The sequence below is a fragment of the Phoenix dactylifera genome, chromosome 15, assembly GCF_051530095.1.
Source record: "Phoenix dactylifera cultivar Ajwa chromosome 15, Ajwa_hap1_PhDact_Kaust_v1.1, whole genome shotgun sequence".
NCBI classification, from domain to species: domain Eukaryota; kingdom Viridiplantae; phylum Streptophyta; class Magnoliopsida; order Arecales; family Arecaceae; genus Phoenix; species Phoenix dactylifera.
Window position 1 is genome coordinate 3,476,261 of NC_143204.1, and position 23,963 is coordinate 3,500,223.

The following is a 23,963-nucleotide window of genomic DNA, read 5'->3' on the forward strand; positions in this document are numbered from 1 at the left end:
GAGGACAGAATGAACAAAATGGAGAAAGATGGGCTTCTTGGCCCATTGACTTCCGAGTCATATCCAGTTTGTGAGTCCTGTCTTCAAGGAAAAATGGCTAGATTACCCTTTGTAGGACATGGAGAGAGGACCACTGAAATACTTACCCTGGTACACACTGATGTGTGTGGCCCATTCGATGTGCTAGCCAGGGGTCGTTATTCATACTTCATTACCTTTACCGATGACTATTCACGATATGGGTATGTGTATCTTATGAGATACAAATCTGAGTCTTTTGAAAAGTTCAAAGAGTTCAGAAATGAAGTAGAAAAACAGACTGGAAAAACCCTTAAGGTTCTTCGTTAAATCGAGGAGAATACCTTAGTGGGGAATTCCGGGATTATCTCAAGGAAAATGGCATAGTCTCACAATGGACACCTCCGGGTACACCTCAACTCAACGGGGTGTCAGAAAGGAGGAATCGGACTCTATTGGATATGGTCCGATCCATGATGAGCTTCACTGATCTACCTATGTTTCTTTGGGGAGATGCCTTATTATCGGCAATTTATTTATTGAATAGAGTTCCCTCTAAATCCGTTCCTACCACACCGTATGAGATATGGCATGGTAAGAAGCCGAGTCTTGGTCATCTCAAGATTTGGGGATGTCCGGCCCACGTCAAGCGACTACAGGCGGACAAGTTAGAGCCTAGGACCATAAGTGCTCGTTTCATTGGATATCCTAAAGAGTCATTAGGATACAATTTTTACATCTCAGAGGATCACAATGTGTTTGTGAGCCGACATGCCGTCTTTCTGGAAAAACAGTTTATCCTTGATAGAGGCAGTGGGAGAAAAATTGAGCTTGAAGAGAGAGTCTCTGAAAAGCAACGAGTCATGGATCCTATAGAACCTATTCATACAGAGCCAGTACACGTAGTACCTCCTCCACCTCGTAGATCTAGTAGGGTCTCCCATCCTCCCGATAGATACTTAGGTATACTAGTAGAGGACACCGAGGAAATGTTCCTCATGGGAGATAGGGAACATGTACAGGATCCCGATACCTACGACGAGGCGATATCTGATATCGATTCCGAGAAATGGCTGGAAGCCATGAAGTCAGAGATAGACTCCATGTATTCCAACCAAGTCTGGACCTTAGTAGATCCACCAGAAGGTATAGTACCTATTGGATGTAAATGGATCTATAAAAGGAAGATAGGTTCGGATGGAAAGGTAGAGACCTATAAGGCAAGGCTAGTAGCGAAAGGGTATAGTCAGCGCGAAGGCATTGACTATCAGGAGACCTTTTCACCTGTAGCTATACTGAAATCCATTCGAACATTGCTTGCCATTGCAGCATTTCATGATTATGAAATATGGCAGATGGATGTGAAAACTGCTTTCCTGAATGGATATCTTGATGAAGATATCTATATGGAGCAGCCTTTGGGTTTCACTTCCAGTGATGGTGATCACAAGGTCTGCAAGCTGCAAAGGTCCATCTATGGACTAAAGCAAGCATCTCGGAGTTGGAACACTTGTTTTAATGATGCGATCAAATCGTTTGAGTTCATCAAGATCGAAGAGGAACCGTGTGTTTACAAGAAGGTTAGTGGGAGTGCTGTCGTGTTCCTCGTACTGTACGTGGATGACATCCTCCTGATAGAAAATGATATTCCTATGCTAACCTCGGTCAAGGTCTGGTTATCAAAAGAGTTCTCCATGAAAGACCTTGGGGAAGCATCCTACATTTTGGGAATAAAGGTCTATAGGGATAGATCTAAAAGGATGCTTGGCCTATCACAAAAGATGTACATAGAGAAGGTACTGAAGAGGTTCAGTATGGAAAATTCCAAGAGGGGTCTATTACCGCTTAGGCATGGGATTCATCTCTCCAAAAAGATGTGCCCCAACACATCTGAAGAGATTCAACGCATGAGCAGGATTCCTTATGCTTCTGCAATAGGAAGCCTCATGTATGCCATGCTGTGTACACGACCTGATATAGCCCTTGCTGTGAGTGTCACTAGCAGATATCAGTCGAATCCAGGTGAAGAGCACTGGACAGCTGTGAAGAACATTCTTAAGTACTTAAGAAGAACTAAAGATTTGTTCTTGGTCTTTGGAGGAGCATCGGAGTTAAAGGTAGAAGGATACACAGATTCAGACTTTATGACTGATATTGATGATAGAAAGTCTACATCTGGATATGTGTTCTTGTGCAATGGTGGTACGGTAAATTGGAAGAGTTCCAAACAACCGATCATTGCTGATTCTACCATGGAAGCTGAGTATATCGCCGCCTCTGAAGCTGCAAAGGAAGCCTTCTGGTTCAAGAAATTCATTGCAGAGTTAGATGTAATGCCATCAGATGCCATCACACTCTACTGCGATAATAATGGCGCCATAGCTCTTGCTAAGGAGCCAAGGTCTCATCAGAAGTCCAAGCACATAGAGCGGCGCTTTCACCTCATACGCGAATACCTCGAGAAGAAATATGTCGAGGTGCAGAGAGTAGACTCCGCGGACAACGTGGCAGACCCGCTCACTAAGCAGTTAAATCAGCAGAAGACAGAAGCCCACCTTGAGAAGATGGGACTTAGATATATGTCTAATTGGCTTTAGTGCAAGTGGGAGATTGTTAGATGTATGCCCTAGAAGCCAATCTGGCGGACACATTATTACTTCTAGGACATAAATTTGTACTTGACTTTATTATTATTGAATAATAAATGGGCATCTTTTTCATTCATATTTTTTATGTGTCTATGAATCGTCCAAGAAATTAATAAGATGATGATACATATTCTCAAGAGTTGAGAATTTGAGTCATGTATCATTGGTGATTAATTTCTAAATGCTCTTGATCAATGGATCATCACGAGGACGGTGATCGATCCAATCAGTGCACAGATCACTTTTCTTCTGGATGGACGAGACTCGAGTCCACAGTGTAGGGACACTGAAGTGATAGTGCAGGTGCTTGTTGGAGAACAAGGGTACTGAGCGTGACCAAGACAAGAAGTCACTTGGATGTCTATCCACTCGTCAGTGACTTGCTTGATGTTGCAGTAGTATGACTGGTCCTTTGACCTGCGGTGCTTCGGCTACTCACAGTGAGGTTATTGTAGTTTGACTACACGTATACATGGTCTCTAGCCATATGGGTCCTTGTAGTGTAGATTGGCTGCAGTAAGTTCACTGTAGGAGTAGGGTATGCACTTACATGGAATCTATCGACCTTGATAGAAGAGGAGTGATCCTATGTGATTTGTTAGACTGAGTTTTAAGACCTTGGCCAGGGCAGAAATATAAAGTGGAGAAAGAGTTTTTCACATAGACATATGACAGACGACGGGGTTTGACGAGTTTTCCATGACCTCCGATCTGTATGGATCCACGATAGAAGGACTTTATCATACGATAACTGCACCTAGAGGTTCATCATTCTATTCTGCTGGGTGGCCACTAGATTCTCTAATTGAGGATATAGCATTACAATCAAAATATTTAGTGATAATTCTAGAAAATCATTCTCCTCTTTTAAAACCAAGGATTGTTATCCTTTTAGACTCAGATTCAAAGACAAAAATATACCCAATGGCAATATTTCAGCAAAAAATCACACTAACTGGATAAACAATCAAATCTAGATATAATCAAGCACCTCAACAATTTTATAGAAAAAGACATGGCTGAATCTATGAAAAGAATAGGTTCAAGATTATTCCAACACAAGAAAGATCTATGGATGAGAAATGATAAACAAAAATTGTATCAACATGAGAATCTATTACATAGATCAAATATAAATGAAACTACCATCATCCAAGCGAGTTCATCCCTAGCTTCACCAAAGAATTAGCTCTCCATGAATTTTTGGCTCCTCTTGATGATTTCTTTGTAATGCAGCCTTTTTTTCTCTTTAGAACGGCGTGCTCCCCAAGTATATATATGATTTTGGGGCTAAAAACCCTAGGAAACACGACTTAGACACGTTTGCATGTGTTTTTCCGTCTTTACCCTCGAGCACCAACGTCAGCATGAGGTTCGGGAGACTCTCCAGATCGCATCTGATCTTCAAATTTTATGTTCTTATAGTCATTTGAAAGCTCTGGAAGTCTAGTTTCCAACAAAATTTGAATCATCTCAATTGGACTTCTGTAGCTCCCGAAATCATCAAAATACTACACAAAGGTCTGATCTGTCAGGGCCCAGGCTGGCGGTTTAGGGAAACCTAACTTTGCAACTTCATAACTTTCTCTCTGGAGCTCCAATTGACCTGATTCTTGATGCATATGAAACCTCAACATGTCTACTTCATCTCCACTAAGTTTCATTTCATTCGGACTGCAATGGGATATTCAATATTCTTAACTCCATTCCTACAATAAAATCACCAAAATCAATTAAGACTTGGACACTTTGTGAAGTAAAGTTCAGATTAGAAAAATATCATAAAAATATCCAAATCATGCTTAAGTCTTAACAATTTAGCCTAAAGTGGTAGTGTTAAAAGGTACATTTTCATGCACCTATCACCACTACATACTGCTAGGTGTCACTGGTGGATGGTGAGACTCACAGAGATCATCTTGATGGTCGATAAACCCTGATGAGTTGAGTTGGAATTGTTTCAACCCATTGAAAGGAGTTTTCAATGATATTGTGATAGAGATCATAATATATCTCACTACCAGTCAGAATGGAACCTATGGGGTCACACACATTAGAGGTATTGACCGATCCAATGGTTGAATGTGATTAGGAATCACAAATAATCAATTAGATTGATAAATGAAAACCCGCTAAGAGTTAGTGGCTAGAAGAAAGAATAATTGCAATCGGATTGCAATTTAATTTAATTAATTGGATTTAATTAATTGGACTTGATCATGAGTCCTACTTGGAGTGGGAATCATGGAGTTCTAATTGGATTAGGATTTCAAATTAAATTAGAATCCTATTTGGAATAAGATTTCTAAAGTCCAAATTGTCTTAGGGCTGAAAATTGAACAAGTCCTGATTAGATTAGGATTTTCTTAAGTCCTAATTAATTTTAATTTTAATCTAATTAATTTCATGACTCCTAATTGGATTAGGATTGAAGAGTTCAATAGAGTCATGGCTCAATTAAATTCTAATTGGATTAGGAATTGGAGGAAATTGAAATGGGTTCACAAAAATCCTATTTTGACTAGGATTGGACTCAAACAATGGACCCAAATTAAAACCCCCTTTAATTTATTTAAATAGCAGATTTAAATGAACTTGAGGGAGGGGCCCACGCCCCTCCCCTTGGGGTGTGCGTGGGAGAAAGAGGAGGGGCGCACGCCCCTCCTTGTTAGCCAAAAAGAAGAGATAAAGATGAGTTCCTAAAAAATAGGAACTCATCCTTATCTCTTAACTAATTAAAAGGGAGCATGGAATTTCGAAAAATATGGAGGTTTTTCTCCTCATTCCAGCCGTGAGCACCCTCCTCCATCTTCCTCCTTTGAGCCACAATCAAGAGAAGAAAAAGAAAAGCCTAAGACGCCCTCTTCCTTCTTCATCTTGGTTCCAAAAGGAAGAAAAAGAAAAAAGGCTGCAGGGCTTTGTTCTTGTTCCTTTGGTTCTTCCTTCTTCTTCCTCCTCTCAAGCCAATCAAAGGTTGATTCAAAGGAGAGGACTTCAGCCATCCATAGCCATCTCTGCAAGGGAGCTAGCACCCCGGTGAGATCCAAAGGCTTCGATCGAGTCAGTACTTCGTGTGGATACCTGTAGAGGCCGGACGCGTGTGCGGCTTCCACTGAGCCTTGATCAAATACCACGTAAATCAGATTTGCGGAGACCATCTACCCGCACAAGGTGAAGATCTGATCTTCTTAATGATTTTAAAATAGTTTAAAATAATTTAATTCTAATCTATCTACAAACGAAAGGTTTTAAAACACGTTCATGCGATGAACAGATCCCGCATATGTTTTTCCGCTGCAATCTGAAAATTATTTCGAAATTTTCATGGCATATGAGGGATGCTAACAATTCTCATTACTGGGACTGATGTTGCTCTGATTTCTAAGCTTCAGCAGTTGTTACATGACTCTTTTCATATGAAAGATCTTGGTCATCTCACCTACTTCTTGGGATTGGAGGTTCATTCTCAACCCAATGGGATTTTCTTGAATCAACATAAGCATACCCAAGATCTCATCACCTTGGCTGGTTTGGAGGATACTCAATCAATTGATACTCCTTTGGAGGTGAATGTCAAGTATAGGAAGGCTGAAGGAGACCTTCCATCTGATCCAACTCTTTATCAAAAACTTGTTGGGACTCTTATTTACTTAACTATTACTCGGCCAGACATCTCCTATGTCGTTCATATAGTTAGCCAGTTTATGAACTCTCCTCGGCATCTTCACTTGGCTGCCGTTCGTCGCATTATCCGCTATCTGTGCGGAACTCCTACCCGTGGGCTTTTCTTTCCAGCTGGTTCTCCTCTCAACTTACGGCTTATAGTGATGCGGATTGGGAAGGGTGTCCGGATACTCGCCGGTCTACGACGGGGTGGTGTATGTTCCTTGGTGGTGCATTGATTTCTTGGAAATGTAAGAAACAAGATTGTGTGTCCAAATCATCCACCGAGGCTGAATATCGTGCCATGTCGGCTGCTTGTTCTGAAATTGTATGGTTGCGTGGTCTTCTTACGGAGCTTGGTTTTCCCCCAGATCATCCTACTTCGCTTCATGTTGATAACACTAGTGCTATACAAATTGCAGCCAATCTTGTTTACCATGAGCGAACCAAGCACATTGAGGTCGATTGTCACTATATTCGTGAAGCCTTTGACCGGCGAGTGATCTCTCTTCCTTATATTTCTACTGACCTTCAGGTGGCTGATGTCTTCACCAAAGCTATGACTAGGCAGCGGCATCAATTTCTTGTTGGCAAATTGTTGCTGGTCGATCTCCCAGCATCAATTTGAGGGGGGATGTTAATGATAGTAATTTATGGCACAAAATCAGGGCCAGCTGCTGATAGTAATATAGGAATATAAATAAGTTTTATATTATTACTAGATATATTCTTTACTTATTTGGCAAATTACATATCTGCACCCTAGCTATCTGTACCCTAGCTGTAAATCCCTAATTATTAGGCTTGTAAACTTCTATATAATGTACAACTCCCAAAGGAGAGGTAGGCTGTTTTTGGCTCTCTAAAACTATTGTGTGCTTTAACACTTATTAGCTGCAAGACACTCCTGCAATCAAGATCAAGAATAAGCTTTAGGTACCCAAACTATGTTGAGTCCTTTAGGGTTAGTGATTGATGTTCCTTTTGGGTCCTTTGGCTTCCTTTTATGAAATTTCTTCTTTTCTCTCATGAATTTTCTGAATTTTCTTCTAAGCATAGCCATTCCTTCTTCATCATATTCCTCCTCATCATCAGATTCTTCTGATTCAGTTTTCTGTTTTGGAGTAGTGGACTTCAAGGCAATGGTCTTTCTTTTCTTGACCTCATCTTCTGAATTTTGCCTCATGGTCAACTCATGGATCATGAGTGATCCTAGAAGTTCTTCCAATTGCAATGTATTGAGGTCCTTTGCTTCTTGAATTGCTGTTACTTTGGCCTTCCAAACTCTTGGTAGAGACCTGAGAATTTTTCGCACTAAATCAGAGTTAGTATAAGACTTTCCTAAACTTTTTAGCCCATTTATGATTTCTGTGAATCGAGTAAACATTTCAGTTATGGACTCAGTGGACTCCATTTTAAACAGCTCATACTTATGAACTAATATATTTATTTTTGACTCCTTGACCTGATTAGTTCCTTCATGTGTGACCTCTAGTTTATCCCAAATTTCTTTTGCGGAGATGCATGTAGATATTCTATTGAATTCACTTACATCTAGTGAACAATAAAGTACATTTATTGCTTTTGCATTTAGTTGTGCTAGTCTTCTATCACTCTCATTCCAATCCATTTCTGGTTTGGGAATGATTGTTCCCTCTATACTAATTGTGGGTGTGTGTGGTCCTCTAGTTATGATATTCCACAATTCATAGTCTAGAGCTTGAATGAATATCCTCATCCTAGCTTTCCAGTATGTGTAATTTGAGCCATTAAACAGAGGTCTATACGTGGATTGCCCCACACTCAGAACATCCTACTTGAGTTGTCATGATCTTTGTCTCTTGATTGTGAGATCAACAAATACTATGTGAGCACCTCGCTCTGATACCACTTGTTGCCCAAGGTGACAAGCCAAGAGAGGGGGTGAATTGGTTTCTCTAAATTTTTACTATCTTAATTTAATCAATCGATGAGTGAGTGAAGTTTAAAACAATACACAATGCAAACACACAAAAAGTATAGTGGTTCGGTGCTCTCCTAAGCACCTACGTCCACTCCCCAAGCGACCCCTTGGGAATTCACTATAATCCCGCGGATTATAGTTGGATTGTTTTCGGGGCTCACAATCCAAAAACCTTTACACTTTGGTTTTCCGGGATCACCAAGAACCTATGTTGGTTTTACGGGCTCACCAACGAACCTTCACAATTGGTTTTACGGGCTCACCAACAAACCTACACCGTTGGTTTTACGGGCTCACCAACAAACCTTCACCGTTGGTTTTACGGGCTCACCAACAAACCTTTACAAGGTGATTAAAGAGAAGAAAATTGAAACTCCTAGATGAGCAAGTATAACAATTATAAGCTACAAAGAAGAGTTTAGAATATAGTTATCGCTTGATGAGACTTCTCTCTTCTTTGTCAAGAATGCTTTACTCTTCAAGGATGGATAGAGCTCTTAATGTCTCTTGGAATTTGCTCAACCACTTCCTTTTAACTCTTTGAATGAAGCACTTGGATGAAGAGAGTTAGGGCTCTTGTCTTTCTTGTGTAAGCTTTGATATTTTTCAAAAGTCCCTTTTCTCTGATGAATAGTGTCCCTTTAAATAGTTTTCCTCATCCATTGGACACCCCCCATTGGATAGATTTCAAAAACTAGCCGTTACTTGCTGTTGGGAGGATAAAAAGTACTTCGGCAGAACTAGCCGTTATGCTTCTGCCCGTGCTTGGGTCGACCCAAACTTTCCTGGGGTCGACTCAAACCACTGTTCATCAGACTTGGGGTCGACTCATGCTACATTGGGGTCGGCCCTCTCAGAAAACACAGAACCTTACATTTTAGCCGTCTTTCACTTGGGTCGACTCAACTCTTTTTGGGTCGACTCAAAGTTCAGGTGGGTCGACTCAATTTTCATTGGGGTCGACCCTCTCAAGGATTCCAGAGAACCAGTTTTTGAATGACACAGCCTTTGGGTCGACTCATGTTCAGTTTGGGTCGACTCAGGGTGGGGTCGACTCAAGTTCCATTAGGGTCGACCCTCTCAGGGATTTCAGAGACTTGTTTTCATGAGGCTTGAAGATGGGGTCGACTCAACTTCCACTTGGGTCGACCCAAGTACTGTTCATCCGTGCCATTTTTGCAGAAGTGTGCCCGATGGTTCCTTGATGTGCCGAGGTCGACTCCACCAATCTTGGAGTCGACTCATTCCACATTTTGCTGAACTTAAGGTTAGATTCATCCATATAATCAATGAAATATACTTCAAGCAATTTTGAATATATGTCATGGTGGTGCTACATACTCTAATCAATGAAAATTACTACCGTCCACTTAAGAGTACGTTTCACTTGAAACTTTGCCGTATTGGAATTTAGAATTCACTATCCCTTTTCTATCGCAAATTTTATCTCATTGGTAATCATTGAAGTACATCTTGATGTCATTCTTCTAATGTACCGTGGGTGACGAACTTAGTAATGATGTATCATATTACCTTATAATATCTAATTAGATATTTCCTTAATGGTTGTGTTAATCATCAAAATACCACTATCATTCTCAGTCTCTATTTATAGGTGGTTAGTCTACTTGTTCAAGTCAGTTGCCCTTCTATGTCAGCTCCCCTAGGTTGATTAGCAAAGTTAGGTTCGTGAGGTATAACACTTAGCAAGCATTACAATGAAGACAGACCTATTTACTTAAATGATATGAAGTAAATATCATGTTATTCTTTCTATTTCCATTTACTTAAATGATATTATATGTAGGTAAGAAAAAACTCCCCATTTTAGTTAATAAAATAAAAATTGCATAAAAATAAAAAGTAAATGGGATTTTTCTGTTCAGTTAATAATCAAAAACTCAAATTGCATAAAAATAAAAAGTTGACATTTCTATTCCAGTACAACTTTCAGGAATTTGGGATTTATTCAAAATAGAGACTTTCAATGATAGGATATTTCTGAAATCTTAAAGGCTCATAAATTTTTATCATGCTTGAGCATTGCTGAAACTGATAAGTCCATTAAGAGAAGTCATTAGACTAATTTGCCAAAAGTTTTGGCCTAATATGATGCTAATCAGCACATAGCACCTCAATGGAGTAACTCATTTTCAGCATTTGCACAAATGCAAAAATGGAGTTCTCTAAGTATAGATTGGATACAGACTTACAGGTGAGATGGGTATTATGACTACAGATGAATGGTCTTAAAGAATGCAGAAAACCTAACGTAAGACTTTAGATGTCAGTAGTGAAAGTCCACGAAATTTCACTAGGGCAAAAGTATAGATCTCATCAGTGACTCATGTTTATAAAACTGGCAGTTGATGGATGATGATTATTCATAGATTAAGAATAGTTTTTTATGTGACTTGATTGATCTAAATGCAGTTCTTTTGCCAACTAAGCAACACTTATGTTTGTCATTATCTTACATCGAGGTCGGCGGAACCCGTACCAGGCACCGTACCAGTTCTCTAGCAGCACAAATCGATATGTGCAGTGTCGGGTCTGTATTGATGGAGGACACGACACGTAGACCGTGGGAGAGAGGAAAAGAGAGAGAGAGAAGGGGGAGAGAGCGAGGAAGAGGGGAGGACCGGATGCCGGCAGAAGGCCAGTGGAGGCCGCGAGAAGCTAGGCCGCGCCCTCTTCGCTTGCCCACTTCACTTAAAAATTGCGAAATTTTTTAAGGCCCTGGCTGCTTTCCCTATTTCGAATGGAAAGCATCCATGGTCTCGCTTCCTGCGGCCGAGGCCGGCCTCCACCGGCCCTTCGCCGGCCTCCCGCCCTCTCTCTCTCGCTCTCTTTTCTTCTCCTTCTCCAGCTCCGGCAACGGATTTCTTTTCCACTGCCGGAACCATACCGGTAAGCCACTGGTACGACTCGGAAGCCTAAATTAAGAGCATGATATATCGGAGCATAAATCCAAGTGAGCCACCAGTATGGTTCTTGTCACTTTGATTGGTTTCGTCAACCGTCTTACATAAATCAAAGCATGATATAAATGCGAACATATACAGCAATAAAATCTAAGTGGCTTCACCAGAGATAAGTGGCATCTTATTTAACAATTATCAATGCATAAATCCGAAAAGCGAAACCTAAATTAAGAATATCAAAATATCCTTATCATCAAGTAATCAGAACCTACATTAACACCACCACTTCAAAAATCAGAAGAGATGAACCGGACAGCTCATTAAGGCAACAGAAATAATAGGAGAATAAGGGGATGCCTTCCAAACCTTAGGATAAGAATACAGAAAGATATACCACCATGTGCATATCAAAGAGAGGACTCCAGCAGTGATTATTAATGAATGAAGGAATATCCAGCTACATGCAACTACCATCACTCCAGTAAGCAATATAGTCCATGGCTGACACCTAAAGAAACAAATGGATTACCCAAGTGACTAGGAAAAAGGCTTACCAGTGCATAATAAAATGAGCGAAAAGAAGAGTATAATTCAATAGCTACTCTCCAGGATTACTAAATTGATCTAAAAAAGTTTGATCACAAATTATGTAATACAAATTCTACAAATTTGAGCATAAAATATAAAAACAAAATATTTGGTGGCATTCTGTTGACTCAGTGTGATTTACATGATTATCATAATAATTCTAATGTATCATTATATTGCATATTAAATGCCATAGTCATAAACAACAAGCCTTATCCCAGTTATCTGAAGTCAGCTTTGTGGAAATATTATATTGCATATTAAATGCCATAGTCATAACCAACAAGCCTTATGCCAGCTATCTGAAGTCAGCTTTGTGGAAATATTCACTCTTATCATTATATTGCATATTAAATGCCATAGTCATAAACAACAAGCCTTATCCCAGTTATCTGACTTCAGCTTTGTGGAAATATTATATTGCATATTAAATGCCATAGACATAACCAACAAGCATTATCCCAGTAATCTGAAGTCAGCTATGTGGATCTATATCTATAAACTATTATTATTACCTATTTCATTTGTCAAGGCAAGCTTTCTTAATCCTCTTTCACTTTTATGGCAATGTCAGTTTACGTGACAAGAAGAAGATCTAAAAAGAAGATTTTGTCCTTACTATGGTCTTCTGAAATCTTTTAGCACATTTGTGTATCAGTTCTGTTGCTTCTCCACCACACATAAGAAAAAGAGAGCTCCTAAAAGGCAATAAAATCAAAGAGCAAAGGCTTCTCTTCTTCCTAGTGGTATGCTAAGAATTCCATCGTAGGTAATGGCGAAATCAACATGATCTTCTAAATGCAGTCAAAACTCTTGGCCCAAAAGTTTTGGGAGTTCTAGATAAATACATGACATCAGAACAAATATATTTTACAACAAAATAAGCTCAAATACAATATCAGTGGAACCGGTACTGGGCACCGTACCAATTCTCCGGCAGGACGAGTCGGTACGGGCCCGCGCCGTGCCATGCCGTGCCGAGCCCATACTGAAGTGGGGGAGAGGGACGAGAGAGGAAAAGAGAGAGAGTGGGGGAGGGAGGGAGGCCGGCGGAGGGCAAATCACTTTGCCGACTTCACTTAAAAATTAAAAAATTAAAAAAGCGGTCAACCCCTGTTTCGAACGAAACAGGAGAACGGCCATGGTTTCAACCTTCCGGCCCTCCGCCGGCCCTCCCTCCCTCTCCCTCTCCCTCCCTCGCTCGCTATCTTTTCTTTCCTTCTCCTTCTCCTTCTCCTTCTCCGCCTCTGGCAACGCTTTTCATTTTCGTTGCCGGAATCATACTGATGGGCCACCGGTATGGCTCACAACGACCGAAACCGTCCGGTTCGAGACGGTTCCACCAGCCCTGCTCAAATGGATGTTAATCATTAAATGAAGGACCAATATGAATGTTAAAGGAAGTGTCCTCTCATTTGACATTAGCTGTCTTCTCTGCAAGAATCTACCCTACACAAAGAAAACCTTAAAAAGACAAGTGATGCTATCCTGACATTATTGGTCCTCACACTGGAATTTTTATTAAGGCAAGCACAATGCTTCTTGGTACAACCCATGCATGGGCATGAAGGAGACATTTGTAGGCAAGGTAATTTTATATGCCATTGATAACTCATATGAAGGGCAACTAAGGAGGGAAAAACATCAACAAAGTCTCTCAGTCCTGGTGCTAATATCAGTAGGGCACCGGGCCTATGGTATCAGGATGTCCCACATACCAACACTTCAAATGTTGGAATCCCAATATATACCAAGACCCCCTTTTTCATTGGTTTTCATGTTCTCATTATTGTTTTGGGATTTCTATGCTATTTAGGGTTATTTGAGGTCTTTTGATTGGGTTTCTAATTATCAGTAATCGTCTTGGCACCCATTTCGCAATGTTTCTTCTTTTTTTTTAGGTTTTTTATGGCACTTTGATTTTAGATAGGCTAGTGATTGAAATTTGAACTCATAAGTTTATTTGGGATAATAAATGCACAAAACTGTAAAATTTCATGAAAATAGCAAGGTAGCAAGGCAATTTAAAGCGACATTTATGTTTGGAAAATTAGCCAGCTATCAAATGCAACAACAAAAGGAAAGCAGCAAAAAGAGAAACAACAAGGACAACAACAACAACAAAAACAGGAACAACAACAAGATAGCTCTCTGATAGCTAGAGAGGATGCATGTCACATTGTGTGAGACCCAAGCACACTGATAGCTCTCTGCTTGAGTGCACTATTGATCCTGTCTTGCCAGCTTTAGATCTTGTCGTGTTGCAGGAGTTATAGACTGCTTCAATAGCTTTCTCATGTACATTACCTTTTCTTGCACTTTGGAGTAAAATATAGAACACTAAAACAACTTGTTCATTCTTTTGAAAGGACAATCCATGCAATTGAGATCAATTATGAAATTAACTTGAACAGGTCTGTTCTGGCCTGCAAGAGGCACCATGATCAATGGACTACATATATATATATATATATATATATATATATATATATATATACATACATACATATACACATATACATATGCACATATACATATACATATGCATATGCATATGCACATATGCAACTCCACATGTACATATACACATATACACATAGATATATACATACATACATATATATATATATATATATATACATATGCGTACACACATATAGACACACACACACACACACACATATATATATATATGCGCTGCACTTAAAGTCGTAGTGTAGTTTCTTCTTTTTTTTGGGTAATGTTGAAGAAATAAGATATACAAAGAGAGAAGCAAGCACATAACTGAGAATAAAGTTAAAAAAAAAGCCTAGTGTAGATGACAACATCCTATGCAATCCATCTTTAAAATGAAAGCAAACACAGGGGCTATAATGGAGTACCAGGCGACCAATCTAAAAAGATGTGTTGTTCCACCGATCAATCTGCAGCATAATTAGCCTCTCTGAATATGATAACTTTACTTATTTTGAATTTTTGGTGCTAGCTAAAAGCTAGTCTTTTTAAATCACTCCATCCTTAAAAGATTGCTCAACAAGCGTGGCTTATTAGAGCTAGCACAAGTCTTCTCCACATCCACCAATCTTGGATAGCATAATGAATGCATACAAATTTTTTATCGTTGTCGCATAGAAACTCTAAAAAAGATAAACACTAGTTTTACTAAAACTCTCGCTCTCATTTCAGTGATTTACAGGATATATATACACAAGGAAATCCACTTAACCATTTATAGAAGTTGTTCCTTTAGTTCCTCGAATCAAGGTGTGTTAAAACAACTTGCTAACAGCGTATTTGGTTCGCTGGGATCGTCGCAGATCTCGCTAGGATGTTGCAGAAGTTCCACTCAAATATTGCAATAAATTTCATTAGAAAAAGAAATGGAGCAACCATTGCTCTTTCCATTAATTTCAAATCCTTCCTTTAATAATAAAGGAATAGAAATTGCATTTCTAATAATTTTTGGCATATAATAACAGTCTTCTAACTCCAAGAGCTTGCCCGACAGCAACTCCAATCTATAGGTTCCAACAGCTTCAGCCTGGATGGACTCTCCTCCAGCGCCATAAAGCTTGAAGTCACATTTCTTCAAACTTCTAATTTTCTGTAGTTCATGCAATGACTTGCATATATGAAAACCACAGCCAGTATCCAATACCCATGAATTTGAATTTGAAAAACTTAATGACAAACTGGCATGTAACATAAACATACCTTTTGATGCAACTCTTGCATCGGGCTTTACAGTTGCAAGAAAACTCTTGCAATTTCTTTTCCAGTGGCCTTCCTTGCCGCAATTAAAATAGGTACTTGATCCGGAGATTTTCTTTCCTTTATTCCTCTTAATCTTGCTACTTTTAGGGTTCAATCTTTTCTTAGAACCCTTACTGTCTGACTACCCTTATCTTTCTTGATATGGGTCTCGGCTATCTTGAGCATATTCAATAGCTCAGGCAAAGAGGTATTCAGTTTGTTCATGTGATAATTCACAACAAACTAAGAGAAGGATTCAGGGAGTGACTGCAGGATCAAATCCTGACTTAGCTTACCATCCATAGCAAAACCTAATTGAGTCAATCTAGTGATCAAGACAATAACCATAAGAATATGGTTTTGCACGGATGTCCCTTCACTCATCCTCGCATGGAATAACTGCTTAGATATCTCATATTTAGCAGTTCTACTCTACTTTCCATACAGCTCCTTTATATTGAGAAGTATAAAGAAACTATCCATGCTATCATGCTGCCTTTGCAATTCATTGCTCATGAAGACCAGCATGATACACTTGACAATCAAACTGTCATTCTTCCACATCTTATATGTGACAACCTCTTCTTCAGTAGTATCATCCCTTATCAATCCAAGATCAAGGGTTTCGAGGATGTAAGAAAGTTTCTCCTGAGTGAGAACAATCTTAAGATTCCTCAACCGGTCCACATAGTTTGGACCAGTCAACTTGTTGGCATCCAAGATGCCTCTCAGTGATAGTGAAGAAGCCATTAATTCAGAATTAATTTTACATAAGCAAAGAAGAAAACTAACATAAGCAGACCAATCATTATGACATACATACAATTAGATAAGGACTTTTATCTAATTGTTACTCCCACTATTTTTATCGAATATCATAGCCCTCTCCTATGATAAACGAAAAACCCGAATTGATTTTTTTTAGTGGGGTTGAGATCCTAATTCCTCATAAAGGCCTTGTATTAGCACAACAAACCTTTATAAGTTCAGATGTAGGCAACTCTTTCCAATTACATCTTATACAATTCTCAACATTACCTTGTCCTCTAAAACATTTATAGCCTTGTGTTAGCACAACAAACTATAATGTTTTAGTTAAGTCAGTCCATTCATTTCCATACAGTCATATTTGAATAATGTTGCCTTTGTGTTAGCACAACAAAGCAACATACTAAAATATGCCATAAGCATCTTAATGCACCAAGACAATATTATATTAGTCCCCATAGCAAGCCTTGTGTTAGCACAACAAACTAGCATTGATCTTAACCAAATAGTGTTGAAGCATGGAGGAAGGCTAGGAGTAGCATTGATCTTAGGTTGGTCCTCTACTCAACAACTTAAGTTTTTAGGCCATGAGTTCGCGACACATGGCATTGATGTGGCGACATGGAAGGTTGGGAATGGCACCTTAGCCTTCCTCATGAACACACAATTTTTTGCCATAAATTAAATCCTGGCGTTTGCATGAGTCCTTTAGCTCTATTAGCTTTGCAGCCATTCATGTCATCTTTTTAGGTTTGAAGCTTCCAAATCAAGGTTCGCTATCTTGGTACCGGACCCCGTACTTGTATCACACTAGCACAGTATCAATACGGTACGGTACAGAATTTTTTTGGCATATTAAGTGTCAGTACGCCATCCATACCAAATACCGGTACTGAATCGGTATGGTATGGTACTCCCCATACCACCCAGTTCGGACCGATACGGCATACTTTGTTCCAAACACTAGAACACCTACTACATATTTTACCTTAACACAATTTTGATATTCACCCGCAAGCTTTATGGTTTCATATTCCTTATAGAGTTAAGCATTTTATATCTAGGGAACCAGCATCTATTGAGAGGATGTAACTTCATCCACAATATTGGCTAGATCTAGCATGTGTCTAGGCACAATTTTGGCCACACTAAGATCAAGAACTAAATTTGCATTCTTAAATTTGTCATGGCATTTTTCTGGTAACGCGGCATTCAAATTTCAATATCATGGTCAAGTTTATCTTTTTCCCATATTCTTGAATTGTACTTTAAATTGTTGACCTTGTCGTGCATCTACCTATCTAAAGCTCTTGCTCATCTTTTACTAGTTTCAGCAACGAAAATATATTGCCTACATTCATCATCTTTACCCAAACTTAGCACTCCATTCACAAAGTTATTTTAAACTTTAAAATCAAGGTACGTTGAACCGGTACTAGTAGGCATACCGGTCGCCTACCAGACCAGTTCGAGACCGGTTCATACTGAAACGGTTCCGGTACGAAACGATCTTTGTTTATATATATTTTTTTTATTTTGGTTCACGGACGCATGTGGAAAAAACTTTTTCTTTTTTGGTTTGCGTCCGTGTCTGCGCGGACAGAGCTGGCCATAGCCACTGTGAAATTTATGACCCGCACGGGGCACGAGAAAGCGCGTGGAAAAAAAAAATTTGGTTCTCGTCCGCCTCCGTGTCTGCGCGCGGACGCGGCAAGGCTTACCACTCTGTGGCATTTATGACCCGTGCGGGGCAGCACGCTCGTGCGATTCCCCATGCAGGCGGGGGAATTGCGCGCGACGCAATTCCTAGCGCGGTAAATCGCGCCCGCGTGCCATGAAATCGCTCTGCCCCACACGCGGGGCGCTTTGTCCCGAGGGAGCGGGTGGCCCAAAAGGGCCATGCGCTGTGGTTTAAAATCCACAGCGCGAGCTGTGGTTAAAAAAAAAATTGGTACCAATGCGAACCACCCGGTTCGCACCGATACAGGCCGGTACGAGATCGATACGCATCCGGCACACATGCATACCGATCGGTACCAGTCCAAAAATAGCTAGAACTGGTACCCGGATAGCTGGAACCGGTATCCACACTGTCCGGATACCGGTTCCAGGCCGAACTAGTCTGTACCGGGCCGAACTGGTCGGTGCAGACTGGTTTGGCAGACCATGTTTAAAATATTACTCTATTAACTCTGCTTTGTGCAATTTTACCCAGCAATAGTCTAGAATTTGCAATATGCAACCAACAACAGTACCTTAACAAATGAACTTTCACAGGGAGCATGACCCCTTTTCACCCTCAAAATTACTATGCTTGTTAATTAAATAAAAGGTTCCAAACTACACCAAATATCAGCCCCTTTATGTTTCTAAATTTTCTTCTTGGGCCTTAATACCTCAATTCCCTAGTCTCCACTCCAATCATTCATCTCTATATCGGATACACCATCTTTGCCACCATACAAACCACACCCTACTTGTATGTCTTTGATTCAACACATCACCTAATATCAGAGATTCTGGTACCTTATGCTGTTCTCTTAAAATTCCACCATGAGTATGCATATCATAGAATTCCAACGGTTTTCAGTCCACTCTACTCCATTAGATGCATAAAGAACAAACTTTTAGGCATAATGTCTCCTTTCACTGGAAGCACAGATAAGCTTATTTATTTATTTATTTATCGGCAGTTTTTCGCATTTAAGATGTTACATCAAGCATGTGAAGTAGCCTGTGATGATGATGTCCACAACCAACACAGGTTGCATGAACTTCTGGGACATCTTTTACCACCCCCTACAAAATCCTTCCAGTATCATCACCGCAACCTAGAGTCTTCAAATTTTCCTTTGATGCTAGTGCAGAAGCTATCAAAACTGATGCAACAATAAGGTACAAATGTGATTGATCTAAGCTGCTTTTTGAGATCAACTACAACCTCTAAAAGCTAATGAAGATAAACTACACCAGATGAACTAGTAAGAGACAACAAACATAAAAACAAGTTAATCAGGCATGAGAAAAGTAAAAAATGGAAATTTAAAACTGTTAGAGATAGAATATTAAAAATCATGAACTTAGGCAACATTAATCTCATTCTTAGAGCAAAGGCATACATGCAATTCTAAACCAAAAACAGAAAGTTGAGGAAAATTTCACTAAGCAATGATATACTTTTGAAATTAAAAAATAAATAAATAAAAAGGCAAAAGCAGAGCCTAAATGGAGACAGCACAATGTCTGATGACGAAACAAAACTGCAAATGAAATGACCACTGTCATACAATTCAGAGTGGAAAAAAGAAAAGAAAAAGAAACCCAACCTAGAAAACCAGTAAGATTATTGTTTTTGTTCAAATTGCTTTTGTTTCTGTTTTTGTTTTTGAAACCCCACGAGAAAAACCGAGCTGGACAGAACAGCATATATGGCGAAACCCTTTGGTTTTTTAAATTGACTCTCAAATCCTTTAGAGTCTTTGGAAGCAGAGATTTGCTGCTTTCAAGAAAGAGTGAAAATGAAACCCAGGAATAGCAGAAGTTTTGTGAAAATGCCATCTTCAATGTCAATCTCCATGTTCTCTTTCACTAATCTATAGAGAAACAAAAACACAAAAACAACAACGACGCCAAACAGACCCTTAAAATAAATTATAAGGAAAATAAAGGCCAATAATATGAGGAAACGTTATATGGCAAACTGAAATTATTAATTCACGTAATTGATGTTAGCATTGTTATTACCACCTCAAGAATTGTATTTAAATGGTAAAGGGAGTAGATAATTTTTCCTTTTCCAAGAAACTCACCATGAGGGTTTGGTGTCCCAAACGGAATCGTATTCAAGTGAGAGATAGTTGAGATAGCCGTCCATGTCCTCGACCACACCATCTTCGCCCAGGAACGGAGACTCCTCGGACTCCTCCCCATTGCTACTGCGAAGAGGATAGGATTTGCGAGAGGGACCCGGAGGAGGGAGCTCGACGGAGACGGGTTTGGTCACGAAAAAGGAACCGGGGTAACGGAGTTTTGGCGGGAAGACCCGGCGGCGGCGGGGAGGAAACGGGATAGAGAAAGGGAGAACGGATACTACTTCCATTCTAGCCACGGGCTGGCTCAAGTTTTTCGCTACGTTTTCTTCCACTCCATCCTTTGCCTTCTCGACATATGCTAGCCTCCTTATTCGCCACCACGTGCATTGCACGTGATATAAGAGAACGCATATTGAAATATCAAATTGTTTAATCTGTGCCTAATTCCAAATCAAGACATCACTAATGGCATTATTCAGTTATAACTGACCCTACAGGAATCCTCATTGACCATCAAGAAGAACAATTATAATGTCCATTAGTTGTCCTATTTTATGTTATTTGATTAGTTACAATGGCTATAGAAAATAACAAACAATAATGAAAAATAATTGCATTATTTTCCAAATTATTGTTCACTTTATAGAAATATTATTTTTGGATGGTGCAAACATTTTTGGACAAAAATTGACATGAATTTAAATTTTGAAAATAAATATTATTTTCAAAATATGAAAATAAAAACCATTATTTATGGTGCAATAGATTATTATAATACTAAATAGTCTAATACAGTTGTTGTTGCTGGAAATCGGACCCGGGGGTGATCGCAAACCAGGATGAGGAGCTTCTGCCATAGACGGTGGCGGACGGCTGTCTCCAGCAGACCTGCAAGAAGCCCAGGTCGAGGAATCCGGCGAAGGCCCTTCGATGCTTAAGTCAGAGAGGATTCATAGATATTCTAATGGAGAAATCTTTTTGTAGAGGAGGAGAAAGTCCCCTCTCTCCCCAGAGTTCCTTCCTTTTTATAGAAGGGGGTGTGGCGGTTATTCGCAATCGGATGTGATTGCGCAAATTTAGGGTTAAATAGATTACCTTAGATGGCACGGAAATTTAGGTTAACTGGCAATTGGTTGAGATTGCAAGGATTTAGGTTTGACAACTGTTGTAGCGGAAACTGTGGGATTTGATTTTGAATATGGAGGATTTGGTGACCCCTTCTTTATGCAGACGCTCCGATTTAGAGATCGGCTTAACTTTCGATGGAGTTGGGGTCGGTCTAAACTTCTGACTAGGTCTTTCTTAGCCTCGAGTTCAATCAAGCTATGCTTAGCCGAAACCATGCTTACCGAGATCACGCCCGCCGAGACCATGCCCGCCTAGATCACGTTCGCCAAGACTATGCCCGCCGAGACTAGGTTTGCCGGAACTAGGCTTACTATCGGATTCGAGTGCTTTAACCATATGTATTCGGTGATCCACTTTTTTCCCCATCATCTACCCCCCGACTTCTGAGTTCGAGCCGTTTTCAAGCTCGGGCGAAGGAAGTAGCCAATTCTGTCATGTTGATGAGATTAGGCAGTTTCATATTATTTTGTCGTTTGTAAATGAGGTTAAATGGGCCAACCTCGGAGTCAGTGTCCCTGTACTTGGCCTCAAGGCTTTTTATCAATGAAATATATATTTTCTTCATCTGGTATAAATTTTGTTGCATTTTCGGACTTGTCTCTCCCTGTGTTCTAGACGAACCTTTGTCTTCGATTATTTGGGCAGGACTTCACACGTCGTTCACTTTTGAATCTGATTCCGACGTTTTTCGAAGAATTTTACTAAGTCTCCGGGCGCAGATTTGGTTGTAGCGCGGGCCGAGGTCAAGCTATTATTTGGCCGTTGAGTCGCAAGCTATCACAGGCTTAAGTGCCCTTCGATCCATAGTCTCTGCCCTAGGCATCTTAAACCGTGGTCAAGGCGTCATTAGGTCTCTTCCAAATGACTCGAGGCATTTTCCGGTGTTATGAGAACACTTACTATTGTAACAGGGACCTATGGTTCGTAAGCAGATCAACATTAGAAGAAGTTTTGAATGGTCAGGAGAAATCCTTGAGGAATGTCTTATTGGTTGGATTTTCAAGCATTTGAGAGAGACCCTTAAAAGGGCTTTATTGATAATATATCTTGAGGTTCTCAGAGTTCCAACTTCGGGGAATAAGAGTTCCATCGAGGGACTCTAACTTGTATGCTTCGGGTCGTTGGATCAGAACGACTCGATATGGTCCTTCCTAATTTGGGGCAAGCTTTCCATACTCCATAGGCTAAGAGGCTTCAGCTTTTCTTAGGACGAGATCACCCACTTTGAAGAGCTTGACCTTGATTTTAGAGTTGTATTATTGTGCCACTTTCTGTTGATATCTTGTCATGTAGATTCGAGCGGCTTCCTTTGTTTCTTCAAGAAGATCTAAGTTGCTTCTGAGTCGCGATGAATTGGAAACTGCATCGTAGTTCTCCACCCTTGGTGATGGAAGCCTGATCTCCAAGGAGATGACTGCTTCCGTTCCATAAGCTAGGGGTGAAAGGGGTTTCACCGGTTGGAATTTGGAATATGGTTCTGTAGGCCCAGAGGACATTATAAAAATCTTCGACCCATAGTCTTTTGGACCGATCGAGTCTGGCTTTAAGTCCTTGAAGAATGGTCCGATTTGTTACCTCCGTTTCTCCATTGGTTTGGGGATGAGCGACCGAGGTAAAACAATGGTCAATGCCAAGCTCGGAACAGAACTCCCTGAAGCGGGCATTGTCTAACTGACAGTCGTTGTCAGATATGACGATGCGGGAGAGCCCAAACCTGCACATTATCGATTTTCAAATGAAATCTCGCATCTTTGCTTGGGTGATTTGGGCCACTGGTTCAGCTTCGACCCACCTGATGAAGTAATCAATGGAAACAATGAGAAATTTTCTTTGTCTGGTGGCTTGGAGGAACGTTAAGTTTCGATGCCATTTGGATCTGATTGTATCCCGAGAAAGCATCCATAAATGTCAGCAGCTGGTGTCCCAAGGTAGAATCAATGAGTTGGTCGATCCTAGGAAGGAGAAAACTGTCCTTCGGGTAAGCCTTGTTTAAGTTGGTGTAGTCCACACACATGCGCCACTTTCCATTAGCTTTTTTCACGAGGACCACGTTGGCAAGCCAGTTCGGGTAGGTGACTTCTCTGATAAAGCCGGCCTCAAGGAGTTTGTCCACCTCCCCGACCGCTGCTTGCTGTCGTTCTAGTGCAAGGCTCCATTTTTTCTACTTAACGAGCATGTAGGTTGGGCTCACCTGGAGTCGGTGAATCATAACTTCAGAATTTATTCCTGGCACGTTAGTGGGCGACCAAGCAAATATGTCGGTATTGGCTTGGAGAAATTTGATCATGCGGTCTCGCTTATGAGGGCTTAGGCTAGAGCCGACCTGTACGGTTTGATCCGGGTGGCCCTTTCTTAAGGGGATTTGAAGGAGGATCTCCCCGAGTTCTGCTCGTTGCTTCCTAGGCTCGTCTCACACTTTCAGGGTCTCGATAGGTAGTGCCAAGGCCGAGACTTGGACTAATATTTCAGTCGGGTCTTAGCTTAATCAAGAGTCAAAGTGCATTTCCTTTACGTATATAATACCTGAGTATGTAAGATCCCATTAAATCAATTATGATTGAACAAGTGCATTTCTGCATGTTCTTACAGTTCTTTAACACCCAGGAGCCATAAGTTCTATCAGTTAGGTTCCCAACTGTATATATTCTTGGGTGCAATAATGAGAATGGAGGGTAGTGGGATTTTGGTTTCTATTCAA

At 40.3% G+C, this 23,963-nt stretch overlaps 1 protein-coding gene across 7 annotated transcripts in view; it reads right to left on the reverse strand.

Moving 5' to 3' along the window:
* LOC103721442 (retrovirus-related Pol polyprotein from transposon TNT 1-94) overlaps window positions 1-20,717 on the reverse strand; it is an 84,014-nt gene extending 63,297 nt beyond the window's left edge. For 3 of the 7 annotated variants that reach the window (XR_016398482.1, XR_016398481.1, XM_088711685.2), the window contains exons 1-2: window positions 20,135-20,717; window positions 11,583-11,724 (exon numbers count right to left, since the gene is read on the reverse strand). Coding sequence is in view for 3 of the 7 variants with exons in the window: in XM_088711685.2 (XP_088567811.1) it covers window positions 11,583-11,724; window positions 20,135-20,424 (432 nt within the window). In the remaining 4 variants the exon portion in view is untranslated. Of the gene's footprint in view, window positions 1-4,075; window positions 4,376-11,582; window positions 11,725-20,134 lie in introns of those variants that run through there. The other 4 variants (XM_088711686.2, XR_015973628.2, XM_008811643.6 and 1 more) reach the window with 4 other exon arrangements.
* Between the last annotated feature and the right edge of the window lie 3,246 nt (window positions 20,718-23,963).